At 39.1% G+C, this 16005-nt stretch overlaps 1 protein-coding gene across 1 annotated transcript in view; it reads left to right on the top strand.

Annotated features, from left to right (window-relative positions):
- sptbn4b (spectrin, beta, non-erythrocytic 4b) overlaps window positions 1–16005 on the top strand; it is a gene marked incomplete at its 5' end in the record, with an annotated part of 39276 nt that overhangs the window by 7411 nt on the left and 15860 nt on the right. The window contains 7 exons of the mRNA XM_079465592.1: window positions 2933–3083; window positions 3695–4565; window positions 5792–5929; window positions 7810–8566; window positions 9545–9747; window positions 10698–10788; window positions 14326–14472. Of these exons, the coding sequence (XP_079321718.1) occupies window positions 2933–3083; window positions 3695–4565; window positions 5792–5929; window positions 7810–8566; window positions 9545–9747; window positions 10698–10788; window positions 14326–14472 (2358 nt within the window). The remainder of the gene's footprint in view (window positions 1–2932; window positions 3084–3694; window positions 4566–5791; window positions 5930–7809; window positions 8567–9544; window positions 9748–10697; window positions 10789–14325; window positions 14473–16005) is intronic.

Here is a 16005-nt window from a genome sequence, read left to right as displayed (position 1 = left end):
TCAATACGAAACTTGACAGGGAGCCAGTGTAAGGTTTCCAAAATGGGTGTCATGTGTACTCTTCCACTGGTCCTAGTCAAGATGCGAGCCGCAGAATTTTGTACCAACTGTAATTTGTTAAGGGTAGCTTTTGTAACTCCAGCCAACAATGCATTACAATGATCAATACGAGAGAAAACAAAAGTGTTGATTATCTTTTCAGCTACAGAAAACGTCAACATAGTCGGGTAATATTTCTGAGATGAAAAAAGGATACTTTCACTGTATTACAAACATGAAGATCGAATGTTAAGTTCATGAAATGTCACCCCCCAATTTTTTATTTGTTTAGTATGAAACTGTAAATCAGAGCCATTCACGTTTAAGGTGAAAGGCCCAGCCTTACGTTACTGGTGAGGTGAACCAATGAGCATCACTTCAGTCTTGTCGCTGTTAAGACAAAGAAAATTATCAGACATCCATTTTTTTATTTCAGAAATACATTAAGAAACAGCCTCATTGACAACATATTTTGAACATATATATATCTGGGTGTCACCAGCTTCAAAATGAAAAGGACCAACACAGACAGCATTTCTGCAAAATCCAAATATAAGTAGAAACACTCCGTACAAGACATTCAAATTAGTGGGGGGAACAGCCACAGGACTCAGGTTAAACAGAATTTTGAGCAACATATTGATACCCCCACCTCTACAAGAGGATCGCTGGCAATCGGATGAACCATTACCAGCGGGAGGCAGTTCATTAAAAAGAAGACCATCGTACTCTTTACGCCAGGTTTCTGTTAAGCATACAAGGTCCAGATTTTGTTCAGTAATTGAATCAGATAAAATAGTAGGTTTATTGTTGACAGAGCGCACGTTAAACAGAGTAGATTTTAGATGGGAGCAGACGAGCCCGCTGATACCTTCTCACGCAACGTTGTCAAATTGTTTATATTCACCCCCGTCGGTCTCCACAGCAGTCTTTGTGGTTTGCATATGTAGCACGAGGGCACTATAAACATTGGAGAATTAAGATGCCCGATCAACATCGCCTGACTACGCCACCCTGAATCCCTCTCAGGGAGAGTGAAGTTAAATTATAGACACAGATTCATTGTGTGCCTTATCAAAAGAAGGAATAGAGACAAAATTCACAATTTATTGACAGACATCTTATAGAAAAGGACACGCCCTATTAAATAGGCAATTATCAAACAAACCTTAACCAGCAAACCCCACAAAAAGAAAAGAAAAGTTACATAAAACCAAAAGGGGAGAAAAGACAGCAGCGGCAAAGAAATTGGAAATCCTAAGCAGAACAAAAATAAACCAAATGTTACATCAAATAAATATAAAATCATCTAAACATCAACTACACAAATAAATATATTGCCACTGCCGCAGCTAAATCACTCCCAAAACACATGAAATCCTACCGATGCTCTTAAAAGGATGAACAGTACCACTTTCAAGGGTCACTAACGTGCGTCCACCAGCCCCACGACCATCAAGCCTAAAACCATCAGCCTAAAACACATCCACAAAAATGGTTAAGAGCAAATTCCCACATGCAATTGAAATCATTCATTCTAACTATATACATGAGCATAGAGGAAAGCAGCCTACAAACAAGGCACACAGGTGTACGTCACTTTAGAGGCAATAAATACGGAATGAGTGAAAGCAGCAACAATGATTACCTTCTTGAGTCTCAACCAGAAAACAAAGCCCATGCAAACAACTGCTCCTCTAGTCTTATAAAGCACCCGGGAATCTAATCATGTGCACAACTCTGCCCCTAAGGAAATGCTCTTAATGGGGAAATGCTCTTAAAGGGGACCTGCCACTTTTCCCCTGCTACACATAGAAATGTCAGTTAAGTGGCATGTTTCAGAAATGAGCATAAAAAACTATGCCATGATGATCAATGTAAGTATCGCTTAGGTCGTAAGATTCCAGCGTGACGTATGTTGTTCCCCAAGAAAAACATCCTATTAATGTTCAGCAGCTGACAAGCAGTGTACCTGAGAGCCATGTCGGAAGAATCCGCACAAACAGCAGCCCCGCCGTGGTGCAAATCCTGGATCATGCAGCCGTAAAGCCTAATCCAAAAGATGGCCAGAGATAAGAGCAGTAATCTAACTCAATATCACGGTAGAATAAAATAGCATATGCAGGTTTATGTATCAAAAAGGCAACTTAAAAAAATCTATAAAATGATATTCAGGAGAGAGGAGCGGCAGCCAAATAAATGACAAACGCAATGTATGTTTGACGGTGACTGCATGTTCCACCTCCTCGGCCAGAAGGACGTGGAGTGTGGGTGAAGTTGGTGAAGAGGGCTGATGGAGTAAGAGTGTTCTCTTTTCAGATCCATGATTCAGTCAGTGCCAGAACATTGAGATAAGACTGACTGGCGAAGGCCGGGATGAAATCTGCCTTGTTCACTGATGACTGGCAATTCCAGAGCCCTACAGCTAGACAAGCAGACTATGGAGGGCTAGTGCAGAGTGACCAAAGATGGTGCTGAGGTCTCCGCTTTGTACGTTTGTAAGTGCGTCCATGGTGGACAGTCTGAATGTACTGGAAACACATGTTAGTAGCAAAAATAAAATAAATAGACAAAAAGGGAAAGAAAAATTTAATCAAAGCTTAGCGTGTCCTCCAATTGGCCGCGCAGGCAGAGTTCCATGCATGTAGGAGTTGCGCAGGTGGAGCAGCTTAGTCCTGTGTCAGCCATAGTAGTGCTTCGAAAGGGAGGATAGGTGAAGTAATATACAGTTACAGACTGTTATAAAATAGCAGATTTTTACATTATAACCAAGTGCAACATCCGTCGTTCACAAATTTCTACACATACACCCACAAAACGATCAACGGTAACCCATACAATACTGAAAAAAACAAGATCCTTTCTTGACCAATGTGACACATCCTCTTTCCAGGTTAAGTTGCTGTCCAAGGACTATGGAAAACATCTTCTTGAGGTGGAGGATATGCTTCAAAAACAAAGTTTACAGGAGGCAGACATCACTATACAGGCTGAGAGAGTTAAAACCCTCAACACTTCAGCTCTCAAATTCACCACGATTGAAGGTTAGTGTGCAGTAGTAGAAGAGTAACATGATGAATATTGAAGAAAATGTATTAACGATATATAATTTAGAGAGATTATTATTATTAAATGAATGTGTATTCTAAAAACTGAATTCAGATAATATAGATAGGCCTACTTATTACTTACAGTAATTTTAACTGCACACGATAACAATACAGAGTACAGTGTTTTCCTTACTGCGGTATATGTGGTAGTATTGAAAACCGGCACATGTGTAAATTATATAAAAGGAATAGTGCACCTGTAAACCTGTGTGATTTTTGTTTCTGCAAAACACAAAAGAAGATCAGTGACCAAAAACCTTTGGTCCCCGTTGACTTCTATTGTATGGACACATAACCGATGTGAGTCAAAGGGGACCAACTGTTTTCGGTTTCCAACATTCTTTTTTTTAAATATCTTCTTTTGTGTCTTGCAGAAGAAAGAAAGTCAAACAGGTTTGAAATGACAAGAGGGCGTGTAAATAATGACAGATTTTTCATTTTGTATGTGAACTTCTTCTGTAATTCATTTGAAATACAGTGACAATTTGTATCTACTGTAAGATGTTGTCCAATTTTTCCTGTTGTCTTGTCTTTGTGTCGATCAGGCTACCAACCGTGTGACCCTCAGGTAATATGTAACCGGGTCAGCCATGTGAACACCTGCTTGGAAGAATTAAAACATCTAGCTGCTAAGCGTCGCTCCGAGCTGGAAGATTCGCTCGAGTTGTGGGCCTTCTACCAAGAGGTGGAGGAATCTGAAGCGTGGATCCGGGAGAAGACCTCCATCTTGGCCACACAGAGCTGCGGAAAAGATCTGAGCAGTGTCCTGCGACTGCTGCAGAAGCACAAAACTTTGGCTGGGGAACTGCTGGCCCACCGTGCCCTCCTTCAACAGACCATGATGAAGGGCAAGCAGATCCTCACCCAGAAGAGCTTTGGCACGGCGGGAATACAAGAGAGGCTGATGGAGGTGAAGGCAGAGTGGAAGAGATTAGAAGACCAGGCTGGACAGAGGCTGTGTAACCTCCAGGAGGCACTAGACTTTTTCCAGTACAGCACAGAGACGGATGATCTTCTAGCTTGGTTGCAAGACACCTACCGACTAGTTTCTAGCGAGGACTTTGGACACGATGAGTACTCTACGCAGTCTCTACTCAAAAAGCACAGAGGTGTCAGAGACAATATCGACAAACATCGCATGCTTGTTGTGGGTCTTCGGAAACACATAGTCACCCTGCCGTTGCCTTATCGGGAGCTGGACGAGGTTCGAGCACGCATGGCGGAGACGGAGCAACTCTACACAGAGGTGGCGGAGGTAGCCGTGCTGCGCCAGCAGTGGTTGCACGACGCGTTGGCTGTGTATCGCATGTTTAGCGAAGTGAACGCCTGTGAGGTGTGGATTGATGAGAAGGAACAGTGGCTGAACAAAATGGACGTTCCGGAAAGACTAGATGATGTGGAGGTGGTGGCACACAGGTAGGAGGTCTGAACACAAATCCCAATTTTACCCCAGGGGAGTGACAGGGAAAACTGATCACAAATTAGTGAGCAGGTCACTTTCCATCAATACTCCGGAAGAATACTTGTATTGACAACAGTCAGATCCACAAATAAAGGGGAATTTCCTGAACATAAATATGGTGTTATGGTGAATCTCACTATGTCTACAAACATAACCAGGTTATATTTCACACCAAATTCAATAAATTCCCGTCCTGCAGGAATCTTGAAGTATATTAGTTCTATGGTACAGTACATTCCTGCAGAAGTCCTATAAGTTTCCAGTAGGAGATCAAGAAAATCCTATGGGACTCCTGCAGGATGTTTTGTAAGAGTTTATTCACAAGATATTTAAGAAATGCGTCAGTGATTTTGTGACCATTCATTATTATTAAAATAATGACAATGATTAAAATGAGATTTTGGCAATATTGCGATTACACTTGACCTCATGTAAACGAGAGCAAAGCGGTTTTCTCATGTCATCTAAACATGTTACTGTGATTAAATCTTTACTCTGATTATTGTAAATAATCACATTATTGGTGCACATGTAAACGTTGTCATGATTCTCGAGTGGTGAGACACGGAGAGAGGACCCAGGTGCAAACAGCGGGTAAGGGGTTAACATATATTTAATAAATAATAAAACAAAGACCCACGTGGGGGTAACATAACAAAACATGGATACATAACATGACAGGACTAAGACTAACTACACTGAAACAAAACTTAAATTAACTCTTTGACAAACTACACATGACTAAACTAACATAACACAGGAACTCACCACACAAACCACAATGAACCAGCACAAGACAGAAGACACAAGGGCATTAAATAAGGGAGCAAATCAAGAGGGAAACAGGTGTAGGCAATAATCAATAACGAGGTAACAAGAGGATGGGAACAATGACGAGACCGGAGAGAGTATGGAAGGCCATAAGAACAATAATTGTCTCTCTCCACATTTAACATGAGGTTCTGTCATGATCCTGCCACTAAACCAAGAGAAACATGACATGATGCAGCAGAATCATGACAAACGTAGTCATTATAATAACAAGTTATAATTACTAAAATAATTTATTTCATTTGGTGTCGGGTTGAAATGGAATATAATTCACATCTTTTGTGAGAGTCCGCATTAAAATGCACAGCTTATGAGTCTCTAAAGTAACCAGCACATCTCTTTGTGGTAGGTTTGAGAGTTTGGACCAGGAGATGAACAGCCTGATGGGAAGGATACTAGATGTTAATCAGATTGTCCAGCAGCTTTTGGACAGCGGGCACCCCAGTTCCACTGAAGTCAGGGGTTGCCAGGACCACCTTAACAGCAGGTAATACCAATAGAAATATACAGATTGACGGGTTATAATGTTACAATTTTTAAATTAACTTGAACAATTAAAGGAAAAGTTGTTCTCAGAATCAAAATTGTGTTATTTTTTACTCACCCACATGACGTTCAATGCCGTCTTTGGAACACAAATAAAGGTATTTTAGATGACATAAGAGATTTCAAGCTCTCCTCATCGACATCATGGTTATAGAAAAGTAGGTCCAGAAAGTACAACAGACATTGTTAAATTGGTCCATCCGCTCAAAGTGGCTCAAATGAATTTTTTTGAAGCGTCAAAGTGCTCTCGTGAACGTGCATCATAGACTGACAGGACAGAGGAGAATATATCAAAAGTCATTATTATATTATTATTATAATAAGTCATTATTTTAGTTTGTTTTTCACACATAAACTATTGTCAACACTTCAAAAATGTAATTGAGCCAATTCCGGTTTATTGTGACACCCCAACTTGAATATACATACAATCAAAAGAGGGTTCTTCAAAGCAATGCCATTAAAGAACCATTTTTGGTTCCCCAAAGAACCATTTCTTTTAGTTATTTTATGATCAAAAGAACCTTTTATTACACTACAAAGCAAACCTGAAACAAAATGGTTCTTTATGGAACCATTCAGGCAAAAATGCACGTTGAAACATTTTATAAGAGTGTATGTACTGTATATCTACATTGCTCCTTAAAAAAATCTTAGTGATCCACTGTTTTAGAGCCATAATTTACAGCATATGTATTTTTTCTTTCCTGGCAGAAATCCATACATCTTCACAATACTGTTGTTATTGATCATTTTTAATACATGTCTCTACACAGAGACTTGGAATGTCATCATCTTTAAAAAAAAAAAAAGCTGCTCATTTCTCAAGCTTTCACTGAAACTATCAGCTGTGACTTATGTGTGAAAAACTCCAGCGATCTCTTTTAAGCTGACCTTGGCATAGAAATAGCCTCTCTCAACCTGCTGCCATCTGCTGTGGCTGCCACATACAGAGCCCGCCTGACCTGGCGTAATTCACAGCACACATTCACTCTGTGTTTTCTTCATGCTGAAGTATTACTCAATATTTATCACTGTTTATTACATTACATTCTGCAATTGATTGCGTGTTATTTGTGATCTCGTGTCTTAGGTCCTGGACTGTGGCCTGTCAGAGTGTCCTTGTTGTTTTCTTATGCGTGGGTTTTTGTGGGTGGGTCCTTCATGTCTGTGTTATGTATGAATCAAGAGGGATTCAGACTGAGTCGGGTTTTTGGAACGGAGTCATTTTTATTATCAGTGCATATGGGCAAGATGGATAAATGACAGAATAAAATGCAATTATTTAAAAAAAGTGAATTCTTAGAAATTAATGCATCTAACATTTTGTTTGGTGATGATTTGACAATTGAAACTCAGTTATCTGTTTTTGCAAATAATATTTTACATTATTTGTCTCAGAAGTGAAAGAATTTTTTTTACATGCACTTAAAAGTTTAGATAATATGTTGGATTTCAATAGTAAATATGTGGCCTTAAAGGGACAGTTCACCTTAAAAAAATTTATTTACCCTCAGGTTCAGATTCTGTATATGTCTCTGTCTTCATTGTAAAACAAAGGAAGATATTTTGAAAAATGTCTCAGGGGTTGTCCATATAATGAAAGTCAATAGAAGTCCAGTGTTGTTTGGTTACCAACATTCTTCGAACATCTTCTTCTGTTTTCTTCGGAAGAAATAAAGCCATATAGGTTTGAAATATCGAATGATGAAATAAGTAGCATTTGGGGGTGAACAAAACTTTAAATCACATACAAAATTTATACAGAATGTTAGCTAAACTCCAGACAATAGTTTAAATGTCTCTGCCTGTATGTCACAGGTGGAATCGTATCGTTGAGCTGGTTGAGCAGAGGAAAGATCACCTGGACTCAATCCTGCGTATCCAGAACTACCTGCTGGAATGCACAGAGATCAAGTCACAGATTCAGGATAAACGGAAAGCCATAGATGCCACACAGTACGTGGGCAGTGACCTAGGCAGTGTGCTGGCGCTGCAGCGACGTCTCTCCACCATGGAAGGAGCTCTGGCAGTTCTTGAGCCCAAACTCATCCACCTTCAGGAGGAGGCGGAGGAGCTTGCGACGTCCCATCCGGGCAAAGCGTTGGACATCCTGGTGCCTTTTGAGGGCATAAGTGTGGAATGGGAGGAACTGAAGCGTACCTTGCAAGGTTGTGAGGACTCCTTAACAGTCGCCGGTCAGCTGCAGCAGTTCATCCAAGACTTGGACTCGTTTCTCACCTGGTTAGTGCAGACTCAGACCGTCGCTGCTTCAGACGAGCTGCCCAATGCTTTGGAGGACGCCGAGCGCCTAATAAACCAACATGCCACGCTTAAGGAGGAGATAGGGAGGTATGAGGAAGATTATGAACGTCTTCAGGCTGTGAATGAGCTCTTGGAGTCTGAGGAGGCACCTTTACCTCATGGAGCTCTGCAGCAGTGGCTACACAAGCTAGATGTGGGATGGAACAAACTACTTGAGATGTGGGAGAGCCGGAGAGAGGTGCTTGTTCAGGCTCACATCTTCCATCTTTTCCTGAGAGACGTCAAGCAGGCCGAGGCCTTCCTCAATAACCAGGTAATGGCCCTCAAATCTCGCTCTGTGTCTGATGCATTCTTCTTCTCAGATGCAAACGTTCCCCATGTTATTGTCTTTCTTTTATTGTCATACTACTGTCTGTCTTTTCTTGAAATTGTGTACATAAACGCTCATACATCTCATTTAAGATTGTTCTTACCAATGGGTTCAGAATGAGGACACAGGAGTGGATGTGACTGATGGTTCTTGGGTTGCATCTATAAATGTCAGGAGCATGTGGGTAGTTTCCCATTGTGAAGAAGGTCATCGCTCAGTTTTTATTCTGAGACATTTGCTGCTTTTTATGTTGGGTTCATCGCTTAATAAATATCTTGAATGCAGTTTAAATGTCAGAGGTTATGAATTTCTTTAACCCTGTCTAGATGTGTGTTCTGCAATATCAAGTAATGCAGAAACACACTGTAGAGTACAATATATGAAATTTGTTATTTAGGGAATGGAATGCGTTTCTCTATATAGCCTCGATTCGCTTTTACTTGACTCCTGTAGGCACAGAATACATCTCTTTGTCAACTAAACACCATAGTATGCGAATATGGTAATCATTAAGTAACATGCTTAACTGTAAAATTTGATACTATGCAAATACTGTGAGATTTTTAGACACTCTTAAAAATAAAGTTGCTTAAAAGATTCTTCACAGCGATGCCATTGAAGAACCATTTTGGTTACACAAAGAGCACAAAGGTAAATACCATTACCAGGGTTTTTTGGGGTTATAATGGGTGTCATAGATAATGCAGGGTGTTTGCAAGAAATTAACTGGATTGAATTCAAAGAGATTTTTGCCATTATATGGGAGGGTGTTTTTTGCCACTCATGCCATTGATGTACATGGGAGAGTGTTTTTTTTTGCATTAACAACGATGACTCGCCAGTTGCATTCATTATGGACTTGCTTTTAGTGTAATTGCTTTTAGTCTTCATATCTTTTTTTGTATTACACTCATCTCTCAGGAGTCAGCATTGGCCCATGTGGAGCTCCCCACCACAGTGGAGACAGTGGAGGCAGCCATAAAGAAACACAAGGACTTCACAACCACCATGGAACTCAATCTGCACCGCATCAAAGCTGTCATCGAGGCTGGAGAGAGTCTCATCAGTCAGAACAACATCTACTCAGAGCGAATCAGAGAGAGAGTAGACCTGCTCGCCAACAGGTAAAAACACAGGATTTGTAATATTACAGTGTCATTCTCAGGAAATGATGTCAGATGTTCCTTAAAAGTTAAGGGCCATGATGTACACCACCATTCAAAAGAATTAGAACCGAAATGTTTCTCGTGATCTTAGTGTCCATAAATCAGACAGCTTCTGCGAGTCTTTAGTTTCATCACATTTATAAAAGACAGATGCAGCTGTACGACTATTTCCGAAAGTATACGACGTGTATCGAGCAACGTCATACGTCCAACTAGCTTTTTGACAAGTTGACCATGTTAAGGATGAGAAGCCAGCATGTTTAACATCGTAAACAAGTCAGAATGCATGAAAAACCGTTGCATCCCCCCCCTTTAAAATCTTTTTCTAGGCAAAGGGTAGCTACTTTGATGATGATATAACATAACCGTTTTTATTTTATTATTTGTTCCACAATATAATTCCGAAAATTACTATTTTGATAAAATGTGGAATAAATATAAATAATGTACTTTTTAACAGGAGTGTATAAATGTAGTTCCACGGAAAGAAATCTATGCATCAGGAATACTTGCCTATGTTGTTATTATTTGTAGTATTGTACATTTGTGTTTGTGTTGTACTGTATTTCTCTTTTTTGTTCGTCTAAAAGTTAAGTACTGTATATATGACACTGTCCAATTCTCGAATGACAAATGCATTGCATTGTGGGAAGCTGCAGCTGCTTCAATAGACACAATTGCATTTACATTTTTTTTCATGGAGACGTAACAAAGAGACTCCACAGTTACTAATCTTAATGCAGTCCCAGTCAGGAGCGTGAAATTGGATTTTGAAGCATGTTTTTGTATGAAATAAATTATGGCCCCGTCTACTTTCAGTTTTATACAGAGACAATACTATTAAACGTTTAAAAATAATAAAATCTAGTAGTTTCTAATGTTTTTTTGTCTTTATGTGCACCTCCCAGAGGAAACCAGAACCGTAAACTCGCTCAGCAGTGGCTTAATAAACTAAATGACCAGTGGGAGCTCCAGAGGTTTCTGCAGGACTGTCATGAGGTACAATATTTTTGTTATACTTAATATACATATAAAAACCTAATAGGCGGCATGTGTCATATCTCACTTGTTTTTTTACAGATTTGTGTACATGATGTACCATCTGGATATATATTTTGGAAATAAACTCTTTATATATACATATAAGCCCACATTTATATAGTCACATTTTATTTTATTTTTTAAAAGATTGGTTTGTGTGATAGTTTGTTTATGCCATATGCTTCTGAATATCTGAGCATTGTGTGCTACTATGGTTTAAGTAAATACACACAAAAAGTAAGCATTTGCTCGGTTAGGGTAAATGTGACAGGGGCTCCTGGTGTGGCCCAACTCTTTAGACTTTGTCTGTTCTTCTCTTCTCATGATCAATTATTCAGAAGGTCTCCTAATAACTTATTCAGCCGAGAGTACTTCAGCAGTGCGTGCAAGTGTGTATTTGTGTGTCTACTGCAGAGCTAAGGGATCTCTGCCTCGGCTGAGAGACGTCAAACGTATGCAGAGACTGAGAGGGTCGTGTGTGGACATGGCTGTAAATGCTTGTTATGATGAATGTCATTCTGTGCTTGGTCATGCTCTGGGTCTGTGGAATCAGAGGTCCTCGTGCGCTTTGCTTTGTCTGGGCAATATCAAGTAATGTAGAAACACACAGTAGAGTACAATATATTAAATTTGTCATTTAGGGAATGTGTTTCTCTATATATGAGTATTAATGTGGCCATATACACTATCGGTCAAAAGTTTGGGATCACTCACTCATTCTTCATTTATATTTATTCCACATTTTAGAATAACAGCAAACCCCTCAAAACCATGGAGTAATACAGTTGTAACTGTTTAATGTTGTGACATTTAAAATAAATGAACTCTTTGTCCTATTTTAGCACCTTAAAATTAGTAACCCTTTGACTAGAATTTGCAAAATCGTTCTCTTGGCATTTTATAAGCCAGCTTCTTGATGTCTCAAACTGGGATACTTTTTAAAGCATCCATTTATGCTGGACTCTTATTGACTGGTTTTTATTCATCATTTGGTCCAAGAAATCCATTCAAAAAATATTTGTTTTATAAGAATTAAGTTTTTCTAGAAAGAAACTAATATGTTGGCACAATTATATTTTTGTCCACACAAGTAACTTCAAACATTGAAATTGAAACACACACCTTCAGATTAAAAGATTTTTAAGAGCATGAGAAACATTTTTGACAAGTGATCCTAAAATTTAGCAAGACTAAATATCTTGGGTCACTTTCCTTGTGAAGTAAATCTGTCTTGATTTAAGAACGTGTAGATATCTGTACAGGAAAACAAGACAAAAATGTATAATATAATATCACAGTTATTGTCTACTCTGGTATATATAAATATTAAATATTACAGACGTATAATTGCAAAGCAGTTATTAGGAAATGGCTTTTTGTTCATGCTCGTGATCAGTGAGTGCTCTCTGGTCTGTGATGAACAGTATGGATTCCCCCGAGATGGCAATGATGGGAAACTAACTATGTAAGAGAGAGAGGATATAAGGATTTGTGAATATTTCAAGACATACTGTTTCCGTGATTTACCAGAACCGCACCTTAGACAAGGTGTCAACATCTAAATCGAGAGGTGTTGCCACATTAGGAATAAGTGGTTCAGTTCATTACATTACACTTGTTCAGTTCATCCAAATTTTATTTATATTTTTTGGATTTGAGTGAATTTCTGGAGTGAATCTCGTTGTAGAAAGATGACATAAATGACAACCGTATAGCATCACAATATGTATCAACCAGTGCACACTGTATTGAATACTCTATCCCACAATGCAATGTGTTTGACTTGACCTGTCTGGTGTTGGTGATGGCTAACCATCAGTTTACTGGATAATACAATTCTCTCTTCTCTGGATCTATTGGTTTTTATCCCTTTGGGACTATGAATTATGAAGAATTATGATCATGATTGACCAAAATGACTTGATGGAGAACAGAACCGGGTCCCTCATGAGAGCAGAGGTCAATGTTCTGTTTAGTATGCACTAGAGATGTTAAAAATCTCAACTGATCGCAAGGAATCTTTTCTGCTATTATAGTTCTCCATGTTGTTAACTGACAGACTGCAAACACTTCCTCATTTATCAAGCTAACCCTCTTTGTGTCTCGAACATTCATTTTTTGGAGGGGGGCTGTTTCGGGTTTATCTCCTCCCCCTGTTTTAAGCGCTCATTCCTATTCGCTCGAAAAACCTAGTTGTCCTTGTGACGCCTGGATCTACGTAAGCTCTCTCTCGGCATGGCTCGCTCCCCCTCCCTCACGTCTGTCTCTGCACGCACTCATCGTGTTCGGATGCTGCAGCAGCTAAAACTGGGACTGTCAGCTCTGGCACAGCGTATACGCATTATCGAGTCAAGCTTGCATTACAAAACAAGAGGAGGAGAGAAAAGAGGGTGGCATGAAGATGAGAGTTGACAACATGGATTTGCTCGAGATGCGAGACGCCGCACAAACGGGGTGAAAAGTGTGTCGGGACACTCGGAGGAGGGGAGGCACAAAAATGTCCCCACATCCTCACACTTGACAGTCTCTACAACACCCTCTCTCTCTCTCTCTCTCTCTCTCTTTCTCTGTCCGTGGCTACCATTTGAAACATCAATAATTACCGCCGCTCGACTCATTTCTCTTATAGTTCCTTTAACTTAATCGCATACAAAGATTCCAAGAAGATTCTCTTTGAAGATTTTAAGACCTCTTTTGTGCCTTCTGGTTTTTCTTTTTCTTTCACTGGATTCATGATCAATTTGAGGATTTTTTTGGTACCATGGCTTGAATCTTTCATTCAGCACTGTGTATGGACTGCGTACTTGTGCGTGTTTCGGTTCACCTGGGCTGCAGGTAAACAATGTGGATTTGGGAACTTTGACTGAATTCTCACAACATAATTCAGGTTGTAATTCTAATAGATTTTTTAATAATAACTTCTGGGTAGTTGCAAGCAACATGTTTTTTCTCAACATCAACTTGTTTCAAGAATTCTTTCTGTATTTTAAGTCCTGCGGTGTGACAAATGAATATATGACGTACACATATTTCATGTATAATAGCTCAACTGGGCGTTACAGCAGTTGTGAGTGGGAAGGTTATTTTTATTGAGTTTAGGAATTGTTTGACTGTTTTGTCTTTATTTTTATATGGCATTTTGTTTTTATGTTGCTTCATAAAGTCTGTTAATGCACATTTAAAGAAAGAAAATATTTTACAGTATATCATTGGCCTAATCACCATCAGCAGTCCTAACATAAGAATAGTTCACACTACCCGAGCCATATGTTTGCTCTTGTTGTTTGTTTTCAATGAGTAAACAGTTGCCATAATCATGAATAAGAATAGATAAGTAAGTTATTAACATCAAAATGAAATGTATATATATATAAAATTTACACAAATGCATTAACTATGAGAAACAATATAACATGCAGCTTTCAAACGTTTGACATGTTGGTGTTTGTTGGGACAGTGTGAACCAGTCTTAACATGTGAGTGTGTGTTTCACAGATTGGTGACTGGGTGGCAGAAAAGATGCTAATGGCTCGCGACACCTCTTGTGATGAGACTCAGAAACTTCATAAGAAGTGGCTGAAACATCAATCCTTCATGGCAGAACTTGCTCAGAATAAGGAATGGCTGGACAAGATCGAAAACGTAAGTACAGTGGGTTGTTCATGGTGCGTCTTTTAAGGATAGTCATTTATATACATGAATTTTGTGTGACGTTGCGATCATGCCTGTAGGTTCGGTGCCATTCTTAGCTTGAGAATCCCTGTTGGGCACCTTGAAATGAAAACACGCAGCCAGTATATTAGCTCATATTCTGTTATAGTCAACGAGAGATGGCAAAGCATGTTTTTTATATTGTATTGCCTAAAAACAACTGTGGGGTTGAATAGAATATGTCCAATGTCCTGGTACAGATGTTTAAATGAATAATCTTTGAGACGCTAACGTCACTTTTACTATTGCTCATATATGTGGTTGCGGATTTGACATGGTCAGTTAAACTGAGAACAGTTCAATCAGATTGAAACAATGAGGTGACAAATAATACAGTTGTGTTTAACATTGTGTGATTGTTTGTGTGCGCAGAAGAGGGAAAGACTGCTGTGACCTAGTATTTTTTGTAGGCAGCTTATTTCTGGAACCTACTTTGCTGTCATACAACCTTAAACTAGTTACCAGGAATAGAAATTTGCTGAAACGTGCTGGCTTCATATTTATAAGAGTGCCCTGGATTCATGTACCACATTGTAGTTTTCTGTTGAATTTTGACTGTCTGGACATTGCGCATTTACAATGCTTTACGTGATATCGTAAACATGAATCACGCATTCACAAGATTATTAAAGAATGTGCTTGACAAGCGTGCAGTTGAAGAAGTTTAACCAGAGCAAATTATTTATGGGCTATAATATATCGGCCTAAATTTTATTATCGATAACATAAAAAATTACCATTTATCGGCCGATGCCCACATGGCCAATAATTTATCGTGCATCCCTAAAATACGATCTCCAATAACCGCGCAAAATAAAAAACCACGGGTCACGCCGTTTTCTCCTCCTTTCCAAATCGAACTGGAGGCTGCCGATGCTAAGCACCATGAGATAAACCATGAGTTTATGTAAAGGATAAATTGATTGCTAACACCAAAATTCTCATGCAGTAGCTCTGTTGTTAGCTTTGCGGAGTTTCATTTTGCTGCGTGTAGACATGCCGGGAAGACAGAGAATATCACAGTGCGTTGTGAGCGCAATTGTTGGGCGTCTTCATTTAAAATACAATCTTGAGCTTGAAAAAAAGGTTGCCAGTGACGCACCGTGTTTGGTGGAATGAAGCCCTGACAGATGTGGCCTCAACAATCCGTCAAGTGGTTTTAGTTATCGGATTTTAGTCGGTCTGGAAAACGTTTCGGACTATAGTATATTCACCATAAAGAAAACAAATTAAACATGTATGATTAAATAGTTAAAAACGTATTATTGAATTATTATAAGGCAATTATTTTATATTAAAAAAAAGATTATTGAAATGATTTAACTTTAAAAAAGAAACATCCCCTTTTAAATCATAGTTATTACTTCAGACCGGACCCTGTGGTTCAATCTTATTTGTCAACAAATGATTTCATTATTTGCTAGATATTTAATAACATCATGAAGAAAACATGTTAGTGTTTTC

This window comes from Barbatula barbatula (assembly GCF_947034865.1).
Source record: "Barbatula barbatula genome assembly, chromosome: 10".
NCBI classification, from domain to species: Eukaryota; Metazoa; Chordata; class Actinopteri; order Cypriniformes; family Nemacheilidae; genus Barbatula; species Barbatula barbatula.
The sequence above is the reverse complement of the archived record's forward strand: the minus strand, read 5'-3'. Positions and strand labels throughout refer to the sequence as shown.